This window comes from Antechinus flavipes, chromosome 2, assembly GCF_016432865.1.
Source record: "Antechinus flavipes isolate AdamAnt ecotype Samford, QLD, Australia chromosome 2, AdamAnt_v2, whole genome shotgun sequence".
Taxonomy (NCBI): domain Eukaryota; kingdom Metazoa; phylum Chordata; class Mammalia; order Dasyuromorphia; family Dasyuridae; genus Antechinus; species Antechinus flavipes.
The window spans coordinates 502,698,704-502,723,744 of record NC_067399.1 but is presented as its reverse complement, the minus strand read 5'-3'; the positions used below and the strand labels follow the sequence as shown (position 1 = coordinate 502,723,744).

The following is a 25,041-nucleotide window of genomic DNA, read 5'->3' as shown; positions in this document are numbered from 1 at the left end:
TTTACCCTGTTAATGGATACAGTTTGGTTGCAAATATAACAGTGGATGTGCAGGGAAAAGTGCTAAAAACCCTTCGAGTTAAATTATGTAAGACTGATCACAGATCTAATTACAATTTCTTTCTAGACACATGGAGTTTTATTTAGTGCTTTGTACACAAGTGTTTTTTGGACATGGGGAACAGACATGATGGTATAGAAAATAAATTACGTAGAAAGAAGGGGCAGCACATAAAAATAAATGCAATGCCAATGTGAAACCAATCTCTATGTTCTTATCCCACAAAAAGAAAGGGAGCTTGTTGTTGTTCTAGGATTCACAACTCCTACTTCTGAGTGAAGCAGGTTTCTTACATTGTTCTGTCATTTCCAGAATTGGAGCAAGGATTTCCAACATCCGCTAAAGCTAACACAATAGTGACTCTCAGGACAACAGGGATAAGAGAATAAATGTCTTATTTACCATTACACACGGAATGGTAGCACAGTTAGGAGGCACGCACAACCTATTTGCTGCACCAGGCTGAAACTGGTGATTGCCACATCTAGTCCCCTGAGAATGAGCTTTGGTTCCTCTAATGAAGGGAGGAGGAACCTCAGTGGTATTTTCCACTCTTGTGTTCTAACACCAATCACCTAAGATTATTTCTAAAAAAGAAGCAGACTGGTGCGACAAGTATTTAAGGACAAGGATAAAACTACTGTAGGAATAGCAAAATGAAAGGTCCAAAGTTACTAGGGTACCAAGTGAAACAGGGCAACGTCATCTGTTTGAGTGCCTGATACAAGTGGTTTCACTCTGAAGCAGAAGACCAAATAGGAAAACTATTCTAAAAACAGAAAAAAAATATTTTAAGATCAAAAAATTGAAATGAGACTGTAAAGTAATATGGAGAGTCTGACTTGCTCTGCAGATGAGGGTCCATGTTTACCCAGTTAAGAGTAAAAACTGACACATGGATATGATTGTGTTAAGTAACTGCTTTCTTCTTCTTCTTCTTTTTTTTTGCTGAGGCAATTGGGGTTAAGTGACTCGCCCAGAGTCACACAGCCAGGAGGTGTTAAATGTCTGAGGCCAGATTTGAACTCAGATTCTCCTGACTTCCACTGCGCCATCTAAGTAAGTAGCTTTCTTTAAAAATATCTGACAAGTCAAATATGAAATTTTCTTAGTTACGTTCAGTCTTGCTAATACTAAGAATAAAAATATCTTGGTTTTTTAAAAGTATTTACTGACGGGATAGAATGAGGCAGAAAAATTACATTCATTTAAAATTTCAGTAGAATTAAAATCTGACAGCAAGAGCACAGACTTGACTAAGTCTGGACTACAGGGTGTGGTGCATTGGAAAAGTGGTTCAGTTTAAGTTTTAAAAAGAAAAGATCTCTTTAAAAGTTTAGAGTGGCCTATTCAGTTTAAGTTTTAAAAAGAGAAGATCTCTTTAAAAATTTAGAGTGGCCTATTCCATGACCAGAGCCATTAAAAAAAAACAAAAAACAAAAAACAAAAAACAAAAAAAAAACTTTGAGATTGTGCCTAAGAATCAAGGTGAAAAGTCTCTCTGAGGGTTGCATGGTTACCCAAGGAAGATTGACTTCATCTCAGACTATTCCAAAGAAACAACCCTAAAAAGTATTTTTGCCTCTCATCCATAAGTACCTTGATTTTTAGGCAAAAGAATAACTTAAAAAAAAAAAAAACTAGAGCTGTTTTCTTTTAAGTCTTGTATTTAATTTTACATGTAACAGAAGCTAGCATCCCCTGCCCTCCCCCTGCCTTTTAGGAATCCCTTAGATCTGTTCCTACTTCTTCCTCTACATCTTATAGGCAGACAGATGATAAACTAGAGAGAATTAGTACCTGCTTTGGTTGGACTAGAGAATCCAAAACCTTGTGCTGCTACACTCCCTCCTCCAGAACTGAAGGTGCCTGCAGGCTTTTGATCTCCAAATGATGAGCCAGAGAATCCACCAAAGGTTTTGGCCCCACTGTTTCCAAAAAGGTTAGAAGTATCTGGAGAGATGAACAACACTTATGAAGATTATAGGGAAAACGTATTTACTTTTCAAGTTCGAAGGAGGGAAGAAAAAACCTCATTGGAATATGTGGGGATGTGATTAAAAGGAAAAAAAAGCTAGATCTAAGCCAGTAGATGGGTTTAATAAAAAACAGTTTCCTCAATAATTTCTTGATTGGACCATGATTATGGGTTAATAAACTCCGGCAAGAGAAGTCAGGATTTTCCTGGCATGATTTTACAGTCAAATACACAAGGACAATGTGGTCCATTTAAAAGAGGCCGTATGGTATTCCATTAAGTAGGTCCCCTTTTAAATAGACCACCGTTTATATTCCTGAAGGAATCTTGATCCATGACAAAGTGTTAACAGATTACAAACATAAGGTACATGAAGATTTTTTTCACCTAAATATAGATAGTAGTAGGTGTCATTTTATTTCTTAGAACTTTATTTATAGTGACAATAGTCACTGAGGAAAGGGGATATTTTCCTAAAGAATTAGGAGCAATTTAACATTTTGATGAACTTAGGGAAGCAAGATCAGAACCAAGCAAAATGGTCTCATGAGTTCCTCTTATTCTTTTCTGTCTGGTTTATCTGGTTTGACATGTTTGATGATGCCTAATTTGGATAATTCAATTCAATTAACCAAAAACTTATTGAACTTTGACTAGGTACAAAGGACTATGCTAGACAAAACAATATCCTAGCCTTAAGAAGTTTATATTCTGTTGGGCAATAGAGTACCTGACAAAATAAATATAAGCCAGAACATGAGCAACTGGAGAATTAGAGAAAGCTTCACATATGAGGTGGTACCCACGGAATGAAGCCCTAAAAAAAAGCTAAGGATTCTAACAGATGGAGGTGAGAAGACAATGCATTCCAGGTATATAAGATGGTGTGTACAAACATACAGACGAGAGAGATGGAATATCTGGAAAAGTAGGCTTGGCCCAGACTGAGCAGGATATTCAATAGCAGGCTAAGGAGTTTGCATTTTAATCTAGAAGTAAAGGAAAGGTACTGAAGAACTGTAAGCAAGGGAGGTAGATCTGTGTTGTGGAAGGTTACTGTGACATCTGTTTGTGGAAGTCTGGAAACAGGGAGACCAATTAGGAGGCTATGTTATCAGTCCAGACAAAAAAGGGTGAGGTCCTAATGGGAAGTGGAAATGGAAGCATAAGGAAAAACATTACCTTGCTATTTCTGATCTCAGCAGGAACCATGGAAGTGCTGGAGAATGTCAAAGATAGTATGTGAAATTTCTAGCCTGATTTCCTCTAAGAGGTCTTCTAAATGTCCTTGTTTTTCATGTTTTTCTCCAAGATCACTTATCTACTATCCACTAGGGTCTAAGTTAAGTGTTCTATTTATTTATTTTGGGGAGATGTGTGTGGTGATGAAGCAATTGGAGTTAAGTGACTTGACCACGGTCACACAACTATGAAGTGTTAAGTGTGTGAGGCCAGATTTGAACTCAGGTCCTTCCTGACTTCAAGGCTGGTGCTCTATACACTGCACCACCTAGCTGCCCCCTATCAATTTCAAGAGTATGACAGGCCATACATGTTTTTCATGCATATATGAAATCTGTCCTAGAGGATCTATATTAATAGAGGAGTGAAGTAATCAAAACAAATTTTTTGCATTACTGTAATTTGACTTTCGACAGTTTATGCAACATTTTGAGAGCTACACTATTCTAATTGTGCTTTGCTTTATTGCTTATTGGTTTATACCAGCTGAATGAGAGGAAAAATCCTGGATTTGAAGTCCACCTCAGACACTATCTGTGGAATCATGGGTACGCCACCTCACCTCCGTGGGCCTCAGTTTCCTCCCCTGTAAAAAGGAAGTTATCCTATACAGCCTCTGAAATCCGTTTCAGCTCTAACTCCTGATCCCTAGGATCAGATAGGGGCCTCCCCTCAAAGTTACATGAGGCCACTGGGCTGATGACTGTAAGGTCTTAGCTCTTTTAACTCTAACTCCATGATTCTATAAAACATGGTAGAAAAGCCAACAGCAGACTGAAAAGAAAGTCCCTTATAGATAACATATGGTAAACCACAGACTGGATAGAGTTGTCCATGTCACTAAAGTGAAAGCATATTATGTACCTCTTAAGATTCCTCTTTTGGGAGCTTCCAAAGTACACAGGTCATTTGAAGAGAGAAAGAAATTCTCTCTCAAAGCCAATTTAATCAAACTTTTTTGGATGCTTTTCACAGCCCTCAAAGGAAAAAGTGCAATACTACCAGTATGATCAGTTATGACATTATTTTTACTCTGCTCAGGGTTCTGGCAAGCCTGCTTGTGAAGACAGTAACACCTCTCAATTCCTGGGTTAGGGGTCTTGTAAGGTCTGACTCAGATCCCTACATGGGTGTTCTCTCTTCAAGAACATCCTTGACAATTTGTGACCACTTGGCTGAGGGCACAGGACTCAATATGTCAGGCATGTGGCAGTTGAAAACTCTGGAGTAAAGAAAAATCAATTTCTATTGGCCCCAAATAATGTGTTTATTAAGCTCTGAGTGTTATCTGTATAAAAGCTGTCCCTTTGAGCAGCCTGATCTTTCCCTTACTGTGCTAAGCTGGAGGTTACATTTTTGGAGCTTTCAGTGCAGTATATTTGATACTGGAGACAAACAGAGGAGCATGGCTCTCTCAGCAAATCACTGTTACTGGGTATTTCAAGAACAAACAGCTCTCATTTCCTGCCTCTGCTGGTGCTAGCAACATAAGCCCCACAGAGCAAACAGGAGTATAGATGCAAGGTTAGACTTCCTGGGTCTTCAGTCAGACAAACTTTGGTGTAACTATATAAAAATCAAGGTCAAATGAATTCCTGAGGAACATGGTCAGCATTTTCAATTACTTGGTAGCCCAAGAAAATATTAAACTAGTGTTTCTTTAAAAGCCCCTTGTGTTCAAGGTCCACATAATTACTACCAGTATTTTCCCTTCTCTTTCCTTCAATCATAATCCAATTCAGATTAAGGATATGACCTAAACTTAATACAGATCAAGAATAGAGCTAAATTGGTATTATTACATAAAATTGGTATTATTAAAAAACAAAAAAACCTCCCCAAAAAACCATTGTATTTTTCTTCTTCTTAGCTTACTCTGTGTCACTGACTTCTCACTTACAAGGGTCACCCAGACCCTATGACTTCTGGAAATTTTTATTTCAAAAGCTGGTATTATTACTTTAGGAGATTCTTCATTGGCAAAATATCTTAACCAATAAGAAAAAATGTGCAGTAATCTTTGGGAATCATCTCATAACCCATGTTTTTGGGGCAACAAACACAGGCTTCTTTCAGAAGCATTGTATAATCATGCACTCATTCCATCTACCAGTTTCCCTTGTTAGCCAAAGAAGAGGGAATAAGTAGGCTTTATTTCCCAGGAGAGAGTCTTAATTTGAAAACACTAGCATAACATAGTAGGCCCTTATATGGACCACTTGAAACTATAAGAAAATGAATGAAAGAGGAATTCCCACAAACTACAGACATTAACAGCACAGAGGTATCCCTGAGAGGAAGTAACATGATTATGGCCACACTTTGGATAGTCATTAAAGCAAAGAATAAGAGAAAAGCAATATGGGGTAGCAGAATCATCTTCATTGGACATGGAATCAGAAAAACTGGATTCCAATCTGCGTGATCTTGGAGAAATCACTATATTGGGTCCAGGGAGAAGGGAGAGACTTTAACATTAGATCCCAGATCTAAAACCTATTCTAGGTTATTTTATATCACTAAGGAAAACAAATATGAACCTAATGCAAAATTTCAGAAGCTGAGATAGGAAGATTTTCTTCTGTTCTACTTTTAAGATCCTTATCTTAAGACCAAATGTTAATTGCTAGACTTTCAGAAGCTGACTTCTTCATTTGATAATACTCATATCCCTTTCATGTCCTTGAACAAAATGAATGTGTTGAAAATTGGAAACAATATTCTCAGTACAAATCTAAAGAAGGTAACTGCTCTGTAAGGGCAAATTCTGCTGAATGCTAGGGGATTCAGTGACTCATACAGAGAGGAATCCTGGGTAAATAAAGAAGCCCTTACATTGGGTGGAGATCACACCAAATCCAACGGACAGTATTTCTTGCTACTCTTCCCCCAATTCTCTCCCCCAGTATTACATTTCCAGTTGTTTTTCAAGATTACAATCCAAGGGGAAAGAACAGAATGAATAAAGATTCAGAGGTAGAAATGTATAAAGGATGATGTCATCTCTCCATATTATCATGGAATAGATGAGCCTGGTTGAAATAGAGAATTTGTTTTGGGAAAAGTGAAGTTAGAAAGGCAGAACGCAGAGGGCTTTTCTTCAAGGTCAGACTAAAAACTTCAACTTTTCCTTGAAATCTACTGGATAAAAGGTTTTTGAGCAATGGGACAAACTAGTGAAATCAGTGTTTAGATTAAGATCAGTCTGATAACAAATGGGGGAAAAGGAGGCTACTACAATATCCAGGTGGCTAGGCTCCCAAATAAATAACTTCCTCTGTGTGTGTGTGCATAAAGGGTAGGATAGTTGGTCATGGAGAGTTTCCTAGAGCAGAGTGGAGAGTACGAGTGGTCGCTGGCCATTTAGGGAAGTGAGGAGATGGGATGATCTCCTCCTCGGTGCTACCCACTTACTTTATATAGAAGAGTCCTTACCCAATTTAATCTTGGATTAGAGAGGGAGGACAGAGAATAGATATAAATAAGCAGCAAGAAAAGAAGAGAACTAGACAATTTTAACAGGATCAAATACTGAGAAATTAAAAAGTGACCAGTGATATTTTAGAAAAAGCCCATAATCACTGATGATTTTAAAGAGTACAGTATATTTGTTTTCCTTGACAGAAAATTATTTGCTTTTTTCTTATCTTCTCTTTCTTTAGTTTCATTTGATTTTTTTTCCTTTCCTTTTCCCTTTCCCCTTTGTATAACTTTGGTTTGCTATTCTACCCATAGTAATTTCTTAGTTGGAGTGGCTACATAGTCAATGCTTAAGAAATTGCTGTCCTTGGTACTACCTAATGACACTTTAAATACTTAAAAAACCCAAACCCAAACTTAACAACATGGTTTTTAACATTCTATCCCTCCAACTTGTTCCCTACCTCCAATTAACTTTTAGAGGAGCTACTGATGCTCCCAAACTTCGGACTACCCATAAAAATAATACTTATATTTTTGTGGATGATCAAATCTTATTTTAAACTCAAATCCTCAGCAAACACACTGATATTATTAACTGAATAATATATTACATTCCAGCTAAGAGCGAATGTATTTTAAAACATTGTTTATATGAATAATGGTACAAAGTGGGATGAAGCAATCATTACCCAACAATGACAGTAAGCCCCTAGGTGCTGGTAAACAGAAAATTTTAATGTAAAGATTGAAATTTTAAAATTTTAACTTCTGAAGTGGTAGACACAATGTATTCTATCCAAATACAATGAAAATTGCATAAAAATTCCGGATATACAATTTTGTGGGCAAGAGCAACCCTACCATTTTCTTGCTAAATAACCTGTTTCATTCCTACTGTTGTCAGTGACATCATAATTATGAACACTGACTCTTCAAATTCAAAAGGGAGAAAAATAAGGAAAGTTTTATTTTGATACTTCAATATTAGAGACACATGTCTATTGAGTTTGCAGAACACTATCTCCTGAATCATTAAAGTTTTATGTTACACATTAAATGAAAGAATAGAAGACTTGGGCTGTGAACATGACAGACTTCCAGTTTCCTGATCTAATCCTCCCATCAGCAGCATGATATTTTTTAATGATTTAAAAAACAAACTTTGTATTACTTCCAACTATAAACAGACATCAACAAAGAATCTTAGAAATGAGAGTCAGGATATGGAGTGAATACAGCTTCAGAGGAAAATCAAACAAAATGCAACTGATGAGAAATAATTAAGGCTTCTAACTTTTGGATGACATTTCCCTATAAAAGCTGAGTTTTAGAGAAAGATTAAAAGAGGGCCATTGCATCAATGAAAGCACTTTCCCCCTCACATAGGTTTTTGTCTTTTTAAAGATGATTTCTGGCTGTCTGTTTCCATTCCTCCCCTATCATTTCACTCCCCAAAAAACAAGAGAAAGGTATGGGTCTTGGGAACAAATGCCTAGCAGAACTATACTTCTTTTTTCATACTTCCTTGTGGATTTTTTCAAGATCATGAAGGACACTACTTGTTAAACAGGTACCATATAAAGAAAGTCACAGCTGCATTTTAGAAAACCTGTTTTAAATGGGCACTTGTTCCTTTTTTTCCTTTCCATTTTTCTTTCTTTCACTTCCTGTTAACACTGTGGGGGAGGTGATAGTGAAGAAAAACTAAGGAATAGGGAAAATTCTCATTTTCTCTGAACATCTGGCTTGCTTACTTGGGGTGGCTGCAGATCCGAATCCCCCACTGGCTGAGCTGAATGGGTTTTTGTTGGCGGCATCCTGACTAGGTTTTCCTCCAAGGCCACTGAAGAAACCCCCACCTCTTCCAGTGCTTCCAGACCCAAACAAACCGCCACTGGAAGAAGACTGCTGAGAAACAAAAGAAACAGGAAGTATGATAGGATTAGAGGTCATTCAAAAAGGCAGGGCATATCCGTGGGTAGGAGACCCTCACATACCCTACAAGCAGAAAAACTGTTTTGCTAATGGATATTCCAGAAATCTGAAAATTAGCTGGGCTTGAATAGACACATTCCTAAAGGACAATAGATTTTCAAATTGTTTTTTGTCTAGAACTCTGTAACACTGAGAAGTGATGTGTTAATAACTGGTCGCTTTTAATTGGTATTTATATTGTTGTCCCTGGTCCTTAATCTATATTAAGCAAGATAGGGACATACAACTCTGTTGTTGTTTGCTTGCATTTTTGTTTTTCTTCCCAGGTTATTTTTACCTTCTTTCTAAAGCTGATTTTTCTTGTGCAACAAGATAGCTGTGTGTGTGTGTGTGTGTGTGTGTATTGTATTTAACATATATTTTAACATGTTTAATATGTAGGGGACTGTCTGCCATCTAGGGGAGGGGGTGGAGGGGAAAAGTTGAAACAGAATTGTTTGCAAGGGTCAATGTTGAAAAATTACCTATGCATATGTTTTGTCAATAAAAAGCTATAATAATAATAATTAAAAAAAAAAGATAGGGGCATAAAATCCAGTCTTCAAGAATTCTACATGAAGCTTTGAAAATACCATTATAAATCATGAAGAATCCTGGCTCTTATGCAGTCAGATTGAACAAATCAGTTACTGACAATATGTGATCTATGCTGCTTCTTGCTACATCCACCCTACCCCCACAATATCTATACTTTTATTTAATAATGACTTTCATAGTACTATAGAAATCAGCCTAAATAAGCTGTATTGTTGAAATGATGACCATAGCTGAATTTTGTCCAAGTTCTCAAATTTTGTCTTCAGATGCTGCCCTTAGCTTAGAAACACATACTGAAGCAAAGCTGTAGCAGAGACCTCATTTCCCAGAGTGGAATTCAGTTCTTCTAGACAAGATGAATGACAAACTCTAAAGGTCATTAACATCATTCAAGTGTCACGTCTCCCTTTGATAGTAATGCACAGAATTCTCAGCACAGAAAATAGTGTAGGATTTGGAGTCAATATAAACACTTACTAGCTATGTGACCCTGGCCAGGTCATATAACTACTCTGATTTCAGGGTTATTATGCCAATCAAATGAGAAAAAGCATGTAGAGACCTGTGTAAACTTTCAGGTCCTATATGAATATGAGTTGCTATTTCTGTTATTTATCAAAGACTTTGTGAAACTTATAAAATTATGAAACAGGGACTCCAAATTTCAACCACTGTGACAATGGAAAATGCATTTTCTGACTGAACTGCATTAGCCAAAATTAAATGGGCTTAATTCAAATACTAGAGCCCCTGCTTACCTGCAGGGGAAGAAGTATGCTGATAGCCCCCAAATACTGAAATAAAGAATGAATATTAGCTTCCTCTGGGATAAGCATGGAAAAACTTGATTAGGACAAATCACAAAGCGGGCCCTTTGAGAAGTGCAATGCAATGAGAGAGCCCTGAGCTTAAGAGTCAAGAAAACAGAAGTTTACATCCTGCCTCAGAACTGTATGACCTTCCAATGTGACCCAGGTCACTTTTTAGCCTATAAAAAGATGGGAGATGCGGTGGAATGACGGTTCCATAAGGAGCCTTCCAGCTTTAAACTGCAACTCATTTCATTTCTTTGGCCCTCTGTTTTTTCATCTATAAAATGAGGCTATTTGGACATGACAGCTTCCAAATTCCTGTCCAGTTCTAAATCTAAAAAACTATGATCCCCAAATATCCAAAGCAGCAAATTGCTACAGGACAAATCAGGATTATTTTCTTTATGTGATATAGTAGAAAGTAGTCAGAATACATAGAAATCTTCTTGAAGAATTGCTACATATATCTGGCTGGCTTGTGGCCTGTCAAGAAAGTGAAAGTAAAATGAGAGCATGCTTTGGGCTGAATGTTTTTCATCACCCTGCCTGACTTTTCACTACCCTGTTAGCCAGATGTTCCACTCTTCCTGCTAAGAGACAGAAGCTCAGCTTCCTAGGCAATAGTGCATGGAAACATGACTGCCTCTTGTGATACACTGCCAAGCTCTCTAGTTCAGTAAAGGCAAATCCTGCATTGTCAGAGCATGTTGTCAGGCTGCTTGGGAATCTCCCTGAGTAAACCAAAGGCAGCTTCTGTACTGTAGGTTCACTAAGGACACTCAAGCATCCTTACTATCTGAGGTGAAAATGTCTCTTTTCATTGTTAGGGACATTAAAACTGAAGGTGCCTTATCACAGTGGAATGTTTAATTTCATAACTTTAACAAGGTCTCAGTTGAACACAATCTGGGGCACTGAACAGAACTGAAGGAGAGAAGGCCCCCTCAAACTCACAAGATGCCTACAATTTCTTCTTTTCCCTTCTACTTATATCCTCTTCTCCCTATCTCAATATTGAAAGGGTCAGGATCATATTTAAATGGACTAGAGAGTCTTTGGGAAGGAAGCCCAGCTTGGTAACATGACTTAGGAATGCAGGCAGCATGAGATGAGGCATAAATCAAGAGAAGCTGCCTTCTTCAGAAAGAGTCTGGGAGCAGCAAAGGATCAGAATAAATTGGAATTTGAAACCCACCCCAAAGGGAACTCTTGAGGAAGTTCCACTGAGGATGGAGAGATGGTCAAAATTCCCCATTTTCCAGCAACTCCACTGATTCTGGACTTTCTGGATCTCTGAATCATGCCTTTCTTCATGCTTGGGATAATCTAGTTATGCTGCAAGACTGAATCTGCCTAGTCCTCACGTCTCATCAATAGTCTCTGCCCCTCTGAGCAGACCTTGTCTGGAGGATAGTGATGCGATCCCTCTCCTCCCTCAACTGCTTTTGAGTTTCTTTCTTTCTTTCTTTTTTTTTTAATAACTTTTTATTGATAGAACGCATGCCAGGGTAATTTTTTACAGCATTATCCCTTGCATTCACTTCTGTTCCAATTTTTCCCCTCCCTCCCTCCACCCCTTCCCCCAGATGGCAAGCAGTCCTTTACATGTTGAATGGGTTACAGTATATACTAGATACAATATATGTGTGCAGAACCGAACAGTTTTCTTGTTGCACAGGGAGATTTGAATTCAGAAGGTATAAATAATCCGGGAAGAAAAACAAAGATGCAAGCAGTTTATATTCATTTCCCAGTGTTCTTTCTCTGGGTTTAGCTGCTTCTGTCCATCTTTGATCAATTAAGGCTCTCTTTATCGAAGAGATCCACTTCCATCAGAATACATCCTCAAACAGTGTCGTTGTTGAGGTATATAATGATCTCCTGGTTCTGCTCATTTCACTCAACTGCTTTTGAATTTCTTTGGAACTTTTCATCAAAACAAGGACCCTGACCCCCTCTTCCCTTTTCAGTGTCTTTTTTGAGTGATGTCTTCAAATTGTAGATTCTTTGAGGGTAAGAACTGTCTTTGCTTTCATTTGTATTTGTATCCCTACTATTTAGCACAGTGCCTGGCATAGAGTAGGTGCTTAATAAATGTTTATTGACTGAGTAGGCAATATTGATAATAGAAAGAGGGCAGGACTTGAGTTCAGAGACTTGAGTGAGTCCAATGCCCAGTTCTCCCATTTATGACAGAGACTCTGAATTTCAGCTTTCCTATCAATTAAATGAGGAAAATACTACTTGTATTTGTATATCACAGGACTATTGTTGGAAAAGAGCTCTGTAGATTTCAAAATGTTGTAATAATGTGAGAAGAAACTAACAATCATTTAGTAGCAATGGTGTTTGCAGGATGAACTGAGGACATTTGGGGAGGTTTAGAGAGTATGGGGGAATCATATGTAAGAAGAAAATGTCTGAACACCAGTAAAACACCCTGATATACTTACACACACCCCAATACCAACCACTGTTGCCCTACCTGGCCAAAGACTGTGCTTCCAGTCCCTGCTGCTTGACCAAACACAGAACCTGTATTGCTGGAACCAAAACCTGTAAAATAAAAGTGTTATCAGTATTCCTCTTATGGCTTGTGATCACTACTTAGATCTAAATGGCTTTTTCTTTAGTGGCCTAATTTGTACTATTCAGAAGTTTTGACACTGGAAGGAAAGGAATAGTGAAAGAGGAAGGGAAGAAGCGAGGAGAAAAGGAGAGAAGGAAGAAAGAATAGAAAGGAAAATAAGAGGAAGGGATAAGAACAAAAAAGGAAGGGAAAGAAGGGAAAAAAGAAAGAAAAGGGGGAAGAAGGAGAAAGGCAGGCAGAAAAAGGAGTTTCCTTCTTTAGGGATTTTGGGTTGAGTAGAAACCAGACCTCAAAAGTGTCTTTGGATTAGCTAGCAGGTCTTCAGAGGAGAAAGAGAATGAATATTTTAAATTCTTTGGACAATCTTTAAAAGGCTTTATTTTCTTCACTCTTTTGATTGGGGCACTTTGCCTTCTTGTAAAACTTCAAATCAAATATGCAAGAAGGAGGATCCTAAGAGACTAGAAGTGGACACTCTCAGGGTAGAGTATTATTCCCTTAGATACACATTATCACAGAAGGCCAAAAATGGAGGGGAATTTGAAGCCATTTAGTTCAAATTCCTCATTTTTCAGAGGAGGAAATGGAGGCTACTTGGTTTGTGTGAAGTCACTCTGAGAATATATGAGACACAAAAGGTTTTGATTTGAGGCCTTCTGACTTCCTGGGGTAGGACTCTTTGCACTTTGGCATCAAGACCTTATACTAAAAGGACTAAAAGGACAAATTCATTAGTGGTTATTCGTTTCTTTATATCCTTTTTAGTATAAGTATATCCTTATACTAAAAGGATATAAAGAAACGAATAACCACTAATGAATTTGTCTAACAAACAAACAAACAAAACAAGCACCAGGAGGAAAGCATTTACATGATACACTGAGATGAATTATCATTCATAGGAGTTAGAGGAACCCAGTTCTCTATCACAGTACCTTTGGGCCTCATCTGCAAAAATAAGGGTGTGTGTTTAAACGGCTTCTGAGTTTACCACGATCCTCTGACCATTGGAATCAAAAGAACACAAAACTAGGTAAATATTTTCAAGGTCTTGATGCTTCTCAAAATGTGTATATAAATATAAAAAAAGTTAAATTTTAAAAAGTAGTTAGTGACAAACAACAGAAACATCTGCCCACTTGAACAATACTAAAATCAGACAGCTCTGCCAGGAAGCAGTGCTACATAATGAAAAGATACTTCATCAAGAGTCAAAGTACTCGAGTCCAAGTCACAAAGTTCCCTCTATGGCTGTGGGGAGTGATTTTTACCTTAATAAAATAAAGGGCTTGCAACAGATCTAAGGCCTTTTGCCTCTAGAGTCTATGAAAAAGTTCCAAGATTTCAAATTGGTGGTAGGAGTTGGTGAGAACATAGGTTTGTCATCACAAAGTTTCTTCCAGCTCCAAAATTCTAAAGGTCATTATGTTGCCTGCAATAACTTTCATGAAACAATTCTTGCTGTTGTTTATGGCACCTTGATAGTCAATGGAATGGGAAAATGCTGAATTAGTGACATTAGAGTTGGGGATGAATAGGGAAGGGCAGGCCTACCCTTGTTAAACCAAAGACACAACTGAAACTTGCCATTCTGTAGGGCTCCACCCAGTTCTGTTTATTTTGGCAAACTTACCTGAAGCCTGGCAAAAGCTGAAGCCTGAAGATGAGGCAGTCGTAGTGGCTGCAGCGCCACCAAACACAGAGCCCGCTTGGCCAAAGCCTGTGCTCTGCCCAAAGCTTGGGGGGTTGCTCTGTCCAAAAAGACTGCCACCAGTACTGGCAGAAGACTGTCCAAAAGAGAAGGAACTAGCACTGTTGGTGCTAGAGGAAGCACCAAAGACATTTCCGCTGCTCACTGCTGTAGTAGAAGAAGCAGGTTGCCCAAAGGCAGGGACTGAGCCAAAACCAGTCTGATTAAATGAAAACCCACTTGTGGAGCTGCTTGCTGGCTGCCCAAAGGCAGGTGCCTGTCCAAACGCCGCTTGCCCAAAGCCCCCGGTGGGAGGGGTGCCAAAAGCAGGACTCCCAAACCCTGGGCTGGAAACCTGGGGAGTGGCTGTTGTGGTGGTGGCAGTAGTGCCTGTCTGCTGCCCAAACAGGGAAGGTGCCGAGGTGGCAGCCAACTGTCCAAACACAGAGGTTGCAGAAGGGGCAGGGGCGGCCTCACTGGCTGGCTGACTGAAAGCAGAACCCGTGGAGCTGGTGGTAGGAGTTGGTGAGAACACAGAGGCGCCTGCAGCAGCAGCCCCAAACCCAGTTGGGGTTGGGGTTAGAGAAGCCACACTGTTAGAGGGGGGTGGAGCACTGGGGGGTGCCGCTGTCCCCTGGGTCACACTGGAAGCAGAGGCTGCTGTTGCTTCATTTTGTTCAGGCACTGACAAGGTGGACAGAGAAGAGGCCTCGGACTTCACTTTGGCTTCAGCAACACCTGCGGCTGCTCCACTGGCTTCTGTGGAAGGTGCCCCTGGGCCAGCACTAGTTTCGCTGGCTGCAGAGGCATCGGAGTCCTCTCCCACAGGCGGTGGGAGAGCAGGCTCCTTTTTGACCATCTCCAGAGGTGCCCCTGGGGCTGGTGGCTGCTCCAACGGCTGCTGCTGCTGCTCAGCAAGTGCAGGGATGGCAGAGTCTGGCACCTCGCTGTCCCCTGGCTTCTCTGACAAAGAGACCAACGGCTTGGCATCTCCCGTACTTTTGCTAGGAGACCCAGGAAGGGCAGGAGCAGAAGGGGAACTCAAGAGATTACTGAATGACAATGGGGATGCTGACACAGGGAGGGTGGCAGGTGGGGCAGTGGATGGAGCAGGTGTTGTTGAAGGAAGGGGCATTGTACTGCTAGTCTGTCCAAATGAAAAGGTGGACTTGTTGCCACTCAAAGAGGTCCCACCGAGATTCAGAGCCCCTGAGGCTCCTGAGCTGGTGAGCTGGAGGCCACCAAATAAACTACCAACAGAGCTACTAGGGCCCGTGCTGGCCGACGTTGTTACTGTTGTGGTGGTCATGGTTGAGGTAATGGGAGCATCTGTGGGCTTCCCTAGGAGAGGGGAATTGCTGAAGCTAAATTCTGAAGCTATGGTTGACATCTTGGCAGGCTGTACACTAGGTAAGTTTATGGATGAAGTCTTACTGGAGGTTTTTGCATTATCATCTGCCTGGCCAACCCTCAGTCCTGAGAAACTGCCTAATGTTTCTCCAGCCAAGGAATTTGGAAACAGATGCTCGCCCAACTTTAGGGAAGGTGCATCAGGCTTGTTGGATGTTATGGAAGTGGCTGCCACAGTAGCTGCTGGTGCCGCTGGTTTATTAGATGGGGCCACGTCTCCAGAAGAGCTGAATGCTGCTCCAGTGGTGCTGGCTGTTTGCAAGATTCCCGAATTAAATGAGAATGTATCATATAGGTTCAGCTCTTTAGCTGTGGCTGCTGTCACTACATTGAGACAAAAGAAAATAGGAAAACAAATTACACAGCAGGTAAAGCTATCACATCCCTACTAAATCAGCTTCTAACCCTACTGTCCTTTTAAAATCAAAGGGATGGCTTTATGTTCAAAGGCAGTTTTATTCTTGAGCAGGATGAATGAATTTATGCTCTTATAAACTTAATTCTATCTAATTTTTACCCACTGGTTGTGCCACTATTAAAGAGTACTAGTGTGTGTGTCTGAAATTTTCAATAAAAGTATCTACTTTATAACTGTTAATTATAATATAAACAGAATATTTGGATGGTGTAAAGTAAAACTTTACCCCAAAGTACAGATGATTTTCAATAACAACACCCCTTATATTTTATCAATTATGTATCTTATTATAAATTATTTTAAAATTTTTTTACCATTCTGAATAGAAAAAAGTTCATTTATCTTTTTATTACTACTGCTTTTAAGGTCATTCCGTTGTTTTAGGAAAACGTGCATTGCTATTATTTTCAGTTCTTAATCAAGAGGAGTTAATCCATCCTGATTACCAGGTATAAGATGTATCATTTAAATAACAGTTAAAAGAGATAATTCACGGCCAAAGACCAGACTTAAGAAAAAGATTAGTCGAACAACTAACAGAAAGTATAAACAACTTCAATGGCAACAATAGACAACACTGCTCCTAGAAGTTAGTAAAACTGGAAATAGAAATTTTTTTGTCCCTATCTGGATTTTTAACCACACTCATACTCAGTTTTTCTCCTGTATTTTCATAATTAGTGAGCTGACCTTATTCCATTGTTCTTTTATGAACTTTCACATCAAATCCAGCATTTTCTCAAATTATTGACATTAAAAAAAACAAAGCAAAATCACAATTTTTTCTTTAACACCTTAACATGCCACAGAAGTCATACATGGCTCTCAAAGTCTAGACTAGTAGAACACAAACATCTCACTAAGTCTTAACAAGTAAAGAAAATTCTGAATAAGGGCAAAGAAATAGACTATGTTCATCACTTCAGTCCAGTTAAATATGAAGACGCCACTAATATTTTAGAATATTTAGAATGATCATGTTTTTGGCCCTGAAAACTCATGATATAGGAAGGACTTCTTATTTATAATTTGCTTAAGTACTAATATTTAAAATCAGACCTCTCAAAATATGAAAGGACTATTATATTAATGATAAAGGTGCTAATGACAACTGTCTTGTTATAGATATTTTAACAATAAAGAATTGGCAACATATAGAAATACAAAACATGGAAAAGAGAAAAGGAATCAGTGTTTTTTAAGGAGAGAAACAAAAGTGTAACTTGCATAATTCACAGAACTTTACCTTGTGAGACACTGAAGTTAGAAGGTGGTGCTGATGTTATTGCTCCAAAATTGAAGCCAGTCCTAGAGAATAAAAGAAGGAGAAAACAATTGAAACAACTTAATATATCTTTTCCCGCATCTAAACATATTTGTTAACTTAACCATCAAACATTTATCAAGTACCTACAACCTACTATGGAAAAGGCTCTGAGTTTTAGATACTGTGAGGGATACAAAGAAATGTAAGACATGATCTCAAAGTTCAAGAAGCTCACAATTTAATAGGAAAAAGAGTAATGAGGGCTAGAGGGATTCAAAGGAAGGTGACAGCTGAGTTTACAAAGCAAGGCTTCATGGTGTTAATATCTGAACTAGAATTCGAACACTAAGTAGGATTAGAGTAAATGTGGGGAGGTGGGGTATGGGGGGTTAACAAGGCATTCTTGGCAAAGGGAAATGACACAAATAAAGTTGTAAAAGCATGAAAACTTCAGATGCAATTGAAGGAAGCAAGTCTATCAATATGGGTTGAATAAACAGTTAATGGAGCCCAGCAGTAGGAAAGGACTATACTGGAAAAATAAATAGGGACACCCCAATCCAGGAACAAAAGATCAAAATACAATTTTAAAAAGCATATATTATTAAGATTTTGATCACAAATGAGAAGTTCTTTTGTCATATATGAAGAGTATGTATCAAACACAAGAGATAGTCTTATTCATTTGGCAGAACCCTGTGTTACAGGGTGGAAAGTTTAGTACCAGAAACAAAACTGACTCCTTTTAAACTTCCCCTTTCTTCTTCTACTATACATTTTCTTGTCACTATTAAAAAAGCTAATTCCGCACAAAAGAATACTATAAAAAGCAGTGGAAGAAGTTAAAATAATAAATTCAATAGGAAAGAACAGTTTTTAAATCAGGTAGCTGTGTCCTGTAGTAAGGATTGGATTTTTCTGTATATTTCGTAAAACTACGCTATCTTCACTATAAACTAGATATGTTACATCATACTTTGAGGATAAATTCACAGAAATAGCTCCTTTGTCCAATCAATAGGCATTTGGAATTTTTATAAATGTCTTTACTAAAGTAGTTTTATTTAATAGGGGTAATACTAACCTGGTGGCCATAATATTGATAACTTGGTTTCCTTGGATGGTTTTATTTGTACAACTTGGAAACTAATCTACCTTTATTATTAGTTTCAGCGGGGAGGAGGAAGGAGAGAGGAATAATGATGATTATTAATCTCCTGATGGGAAAGATTAACCAGTATTTGTAAAGCACATGAATATTTTTAAAACTATTTTAACTTTACAATTGCTCCAAATTACCTCTACAAAGTGTAAAAACCCTCAGTTTGTCATATATTACATTTAATATGTAATCTTCCCTTGTCCCTAATCTAAAATTCTTTTTTTCATACTTCATTTGAACAGGTTAGCCTTAAAGTCTACTCAAGAGACAAAGAAAAGAAAATTTGGTTAATATGAATTCAATTACAAAACAAAAAACTCCCCCCTGCCCCCAAACCAAAACCAAAACAAGAACTATAACCAAATAAAAATGTCATAAAAGGCTTCTCAGATACAACTGAATATACGAGACTAAAACCTCTGGATGGTTTTTTATTTCAGTGGTAGCTATCCCATCAGTGATAGCTATTCCCATCTTTTTGAGAAGTGACACTGAGGAGATTTCACAGGTTTCAACATGAATTCTTGAAAACAATTTGTTTTAACATTCACAGAAACCAATTTTCAGAAAAAAGGTTGGAAAAACTCATCTTGAGTGGTACAGGAAATCAAGAAAACTAATTCTATTTAACTAATGTGAATTTTTATAATCAGACAATCTAAAAAATTAGCAAAAATAAATTCCTCTGCTTGCATATAAAAATTAATGCTTCAAAATGTTCTCCATGTTTTTGTCATCTTCCTCAGGAAACTGTAAGATGTTAGACTTGTAACCAAGAAAAGTCATTTCAGGTGCATAGTCCACCATGTAACAGTTGCTGAAATGAAGAGTAAATAAACTGATAATGCAGATCAACTTTAAAATTTAGCACAGAATCTCCTATAATAATTTATAACAATTCTTGATGAAATCAAATTATACTGCATTCAGAAATTTTAAGTTAAAATGGAAAAAATATCCATGCAAATACAATAAACCACTAATAATCACTGTCATCAGAGAAGGGCTGACATTTTTCAGACATGTAAAAATTATTCCAAATTATAAAATTCAGGGAGGCCATCTATAAAGTTGATGAAAACATATAACTTTGTCATAAAATTTAATTTCAGTACTGACCCTGATGAAGAGAATGAAAATGGTTTGTTGAATGGTCCAGCTGTCGATGAAGTCGAAGTCACAGTTGCTTCCATCTTGGTTGTCCCTGGTCCTAAAATGACATAAACAAATAAGCCCATTCCACGAAGTCAATTTGGGTAACACTTAGCGTGCTATTCTTATCCCCTACTCCCTACCCCCATTCCATATTACTACCTATATCTACCACTGTAGCTATACTATTATTTCACATATTAAATATCTATTAATCTATAATTATTTATCAATATGAATATCACCCCCCCTAAAAGTCACTTTGTCAGTGCACCCCAAAACTGGAATGTTTCAATGACTTCTGTTCAATGCTAAATTTGTTTTTGCTCATTTAACAATACTAAGAGTAATTCAAACACACACACAATTTGTTTACAAATGAGAGCATGCTATTATAATTCAAACTACATGGTAGGGATACTCTTTACATTAGTTTGTGTATTGAGTTTAAAAAGCATCTTCTCAGAAAAGGGACAAAAAGTAGCTTTTCATGAATGGAAAGAGAAAAAAGAAAAAATAAATTTTCAGAAATATTTAAATCTTTTTTTCCCCTTCAGGCAGGATGAGACCTGTTTTTTTTTTTTATTATAAAAAAGCACATGATATTGCCATTCTGTTCTCCAGGAAAAGAATCTAAAGAGAGTATTTTATGACTACTACTGAATGATGGATTTCTACATAGAAATGCACCTGTGAATCAGATTAACAGTTGCGCTCCACAGGAATAAAGAGAAATCTATGTAGATTTATCTAGTTTGTTTAACAGATATTTCAATTCTGAAGAATGACCAAAAAACTCTTTAGTAAAGCCATCAAAAGGAGTTGGGGCGTAAAGTCTTACAGCTTTATTTTATATATCACTAAGAATAGAAAATCTACTTATTAATCTGTGAGTTGCAAATGATTCAAAAGTCTTGCTAAAATATTTACTTGTAAAGTTTCAGACTGAATCATGAAGTATTGGACACTACCTTCCTGTGGGGGAAAAAAAAAAGAGTTCTTGATTCCCTTTTCCTTAAAGAATTGGCATTTCATATTATGATACTTAGATTCTTTACCTCAGATTTGGGTGGAAAAAGAAAAGAACTAGGATCTAAAGGGATGCTCAATAAATGGAGAATGGATAAAAAAGCTGCGGCATGTAAATGTAATGGAATATTTCACCATAAAAAATGATGACAGAGATGACTTCAAAGAATCCTGGGTAACATAAAATGATGCTGACTGAAGTAAGCAAAACCAGGAGATCAATTTACATGAAGATAAAAATAACAAAGAAAAATAATTTTTAAAGAATTAAGAACTTTTAATCAATGGAATAATAAACCCTATCTCCAGAAGACCTATGATGAAAAATGTTATGTTATCTCCTGACACAGGGATGGACTCAAGATTCAAAAAGAGACATTCATTTCTGGACATAATTCTACATTTATTTGTTACACGGGATTTCCTCCCTCTTCCCTCAGTTTATCTGGGATAGGAGATTTGAGAGAAGTTAATGATACTGATGCCAATTCCAAAAAAAGACAGTCATTGAAACATTTTTAAAAATGAACAAAAGAGGAAAGAAGGAAGCACAGAAAAACAAGACAATTTTACAAGTAGTATGTGGAATTTATTATTTTCTTTTTTAAATAAAACAAGCAAGATAAACTCACAGTTTCATATACAATCCTCTTTTTTGTGTTCTGTTGTGTATATGGAAATAACCAATTTTTTCATGTTTAAGTTCAAAATAAAGTAAAATTAACAAAACAAAAAGGCTCATCAAATTGAAGATAAAATTTCAGAAAGCACACTGTTGCTCAAGGTTATTTTAGGAGAATTGAAAAAGGATAGATTTTTTTTTCACTGATCTGGTCTTTCATTTACAGTTTCCCATGCTTGACCTCTCAAAATTATTACCAATTAACTCTGCATTAACTATGTCACTAAATGCAAGAGATGTACAAAGTGTCCTTTCTTTTGGGTTTATTTTCACTGAAAACAGAAAAGCAAACTAACCTGAGACTTTGTCACCAGCTGAAAGTTGACTAGATGTGACCATTGCTGGTATCTGTGGAGGACCAGGTGGAGACTGTGTCTTGACTGAATTTATGAGAGATCCCTATAATAAAACACAAAAATGCATAAATAAATCTGTTAAATACAATATCATTGAAATCGAACAACAATATTCAATGAAAAATGTTCCTATAAAAGGTAAGCAAAAAATACTTTAGAATTATTTTTGAATGCATTTATATAAATAAAGGAATGAAAACAGGCTGGGTTACTTAGAATATTAATAATGTCACATATTCCCATGTATGGGGGAAACAACATTATGCAATATAAAGAGCATTAATTTGGAGTCAGGTATATATGTTCAAATCCTAGCTCTGTCACATATTCTTATATGGTCTTAAAAGTCCCTTAACATTTTAAGGGGATCTTGTTTTCTCATCTGTAAAATGAAGGGCTCATGAGGATGACATCTTATATTTCTATTTAGTTCTAAATTCAGGATTCTTTTTGTAACATTAAAAATTCTACAGACCAACACAATAGCAGATTATTACCCAATAATATAAGTATTATTCATTAGTAATACTTTTAAATGAAATTTTATTCATCATAAAATAAAATATTTGAAAAAATAGCAATATAATGCATGTAACACAATTACATTGAATGATTTAATATGAATTTGTGGAGTCCTCTCTTCCCTTTAATAATAACTTTGTGGTATTTCTAAAGGTTGGGAACCATTGATTTAAATAACTATCAATCTACTTGTGATCTAGCAGTGGAGCTCTAATTGATAAAATAAGTTTCTGAAATTAACCTTTGTGAATGCCCAAACATTATATGTTACTAGCCATATCCTGTACTCACTTCAATCAAATAAATAATTCAAAGAATTGAATGCTTCATTTAAAATCTTTTACTTCACTACTGCAAACATTCCCTCCTCTGACACAGATGGAAACCTTACCATAAACCTTAATAGATGGACTTCATCAATACTGTGGTCAAAAAATTTTCAGGGCTTGGTGGCTTTTCTTGATATATTTAGCTAGCTAGGCTGATATTCATACAGCAAAGACTACAATAGCAGTCATATTCAAAGCCTTTGCAGTTATTAAGTCTGGCTAGAACTCATAATATGCTGGCTCAGCTTTCCAGATCCAAGGGTCATCTCCAGGGTATTTGAAAAGAACTTTAGTAGAGTCTGTCCTCCTCATTGTGGGCCTTCAATGTTTACCATGAATGAGCTCCAAAAGACTGACCACTATTAAAATTATCATTATTTTAAATATATTAGGAATAGTATGGATAAAAGAGTTTAAGTTACATGTTTGAAACCGTAGCAGTAACTTTAAAGTTCTAAAATTCAATCTCAAATTCAAATATGTCATCATCTTTAGAGGCTGTATACAATCTTTTTAGGAAAAATTGGAGCAATCTCGTTGCTGATACTGACTAATTTCTGTTACTGTCTCCTTTAACTTTCTGCTATACAGCTAATCCCATTCTTTTTGTTTTTTCATCTTCCTAAGAAATGATCTTGGGGCAGCTACATGGCACAGTAGACAGAGCACTGCCCTGAATTCAGGACCTAAGTTCAAATCCAGCTTCAGATACTTAACACCTCTTAGCTGTGTGAACTTGGGCAAGTTGCTTAACCCCGACTGCCTCAAAAACAAAACAAAATAAGAAATGATGTGTTTGGCCACATAGGACTAAGTAATTCTTTTCAAAGGAGGGCCAGTACAAAAGTTTGCAGGTAGATAAAGTGAATGTGTAGCCAGTTTTATCCAACTGATGTTAGATAGTGGATAACAAACAGGGCTAAAAAGTATGTAGGATAAATAAAAAAAGCTAAAACTAAAACAAAAAAAAACAAAACAAAACAGTTTACAACAAAAGAAAAGTGAACTTTAGTTTCTTATTTATAAAATGAGAAGGTTTGAGTAGATGGCCAATGAATTCTCTTCTAGCTCTAAGTCTATAATCCAATTCTACCACAACAGAGGATGAAGGCAGTAATTCAAATACCCAGCAATAATGTGAAGTAAAATGTAAATCTTTGGAGACTGAAAAGTCTAGTCTTAACCAATGACAAATCCAAAGAAAAGATGTCAGTTATTGACCAAGTTAGAACACCCTTGTGGAAAGGATTAGAGGTTAATGGTTCGGTTATGCACATTAATAGAATCTAAGCATTGTCACCATCAATTGCTAATGCCAAAATGATAAATGGTTGTGCTAAAAGAATAAAAATCAATAAAGTACCTGCTTAGGTTGACTGGCAGCCACTGTAGCAAACAATTGAAGGGTTGTTTTGGCTGCTGACTGTGGTACTGGTGACCTATTTTTTAAAAGAAAGAGTATAAATCATGTAAAAATACATTTAATGAAAAAACTTCTTTTTTTCTAAAAAATTTATGATTCATTTTAAACTTTCTTTTCTTTTTAAATTTTTCCATGTCCAATGAAAAAACAAGTAATTGATAATCAATTATACACATGAAAACATACAAGATAAATTTCCATATTAGCCATAGTGTTTTTTTAAAAAGCAAGAAAAATAAAGAAAATGAGAAAATTATACTTTATTTGTATTCAGAGTTCATCAATTCTCTCTTAGGTGGTGACTAGTACTTTTTCATCATGAGTGTTTTGGCATTCTCTTGAATCACTGTATTGATCAGAGTAACCATGTCTTTCATAACTGATCATTGTTACAACATTGCTCTTACTGTGCACCATGCTCTGGTTCTTCTCACTTCACTTTGCATCAGCTCATATAGTTCTTGTCATATTTTTTTTTTTCCTGAAACCAACCCCCTCATCATTTCTTTTGGCACAATAGTATTCCATCACAATCATATGGCACAACTTAGCCATTTCTCAATAATTTACCACCACAAAAAGAGCTGCTAGAAATATTTTTTGTACAAATAGGTCCTTTTCTCTTCATCTCTTGGGATATGGACCTAGTAGTAATGACACTACTGGGTCAAGGGCACACATACTTTTATAGGCTTAATTTAAGCATAGTTCCAAAATATTGTCCAGAATGGTTAGATTAATTTACTACTTCATCAGAAGTTCATTAGTATACCTGTTTTCCCCTCATTCCCTATAGTATCTATCATTTCTGATAGATATGAAGGGGTTTCTCAGAGTTATTTTACTGTACCTGATTAAAAGCATTTTGCATAGGATTACATATAGCTTTTGATTTCTTCTGAAAAGTGTTGATATCCTTTAACTGTTTTTTGTTTTTTTCCCCTGAGGCAATTGGGGTTAAGTG

At 36.9% G+C, this 25,041-nt stretch overlaps 1 protein-coding gene across 4 annotated transcripts in view; it reads right to left on the bottom strand.

Annotated features, from left to right (window-relative positions):
• NUP214 (nucleoporin 214) overlaps positions 1 to 25,041 on the bottom strand; it is a 115,570-nt gene that overhangs the window by 17,801 nt on the left and 72,728 nt on the right. For 3 of the 4 annotated variants that reach the window (XM_051980212.1, XM_051980215.1, XM_051980214.1), the window contains 8 exons: positions 24,018 to 24,093; positions 21,744 to 21,846; positions 19,704 to 19,794; positions 17,402 to 17,463; positions 14,271 to 16,061; positions 12,533 to 12,603; positions 8,458 to 8,611; positions 1,861 to 2,013 (listed from right to left, as the gene is read on the bottom strand). In XM_051980212.1, the coding sequence (XP_051836172.1) occupies positions 1,861 to 2,013; positions 8,458 to 8,611; positions 12,533 to 12,603; positions 14,271 to 16,061; positions 17,402 to 17,463; positions 19,704 to 19,794; positions 21,744 to 21,846; positions 24,018 to 24,093 (2,501 nt within the window). The remainder of the gene's footprint in view (positions 1 to 1,860; positions 2,014 to 8,457; positions 8,612 to 12,532; positions 12,604 to 14,270; positions 16,062 to 17,401; positions 17,464 to 19,703; positions 19,795 to 21,743; positions 21,847 to 24,017; positions 24,094 to 25,041) is intronic. The other variant, XM_051980213.1, reaches the window with a different exon arrangement.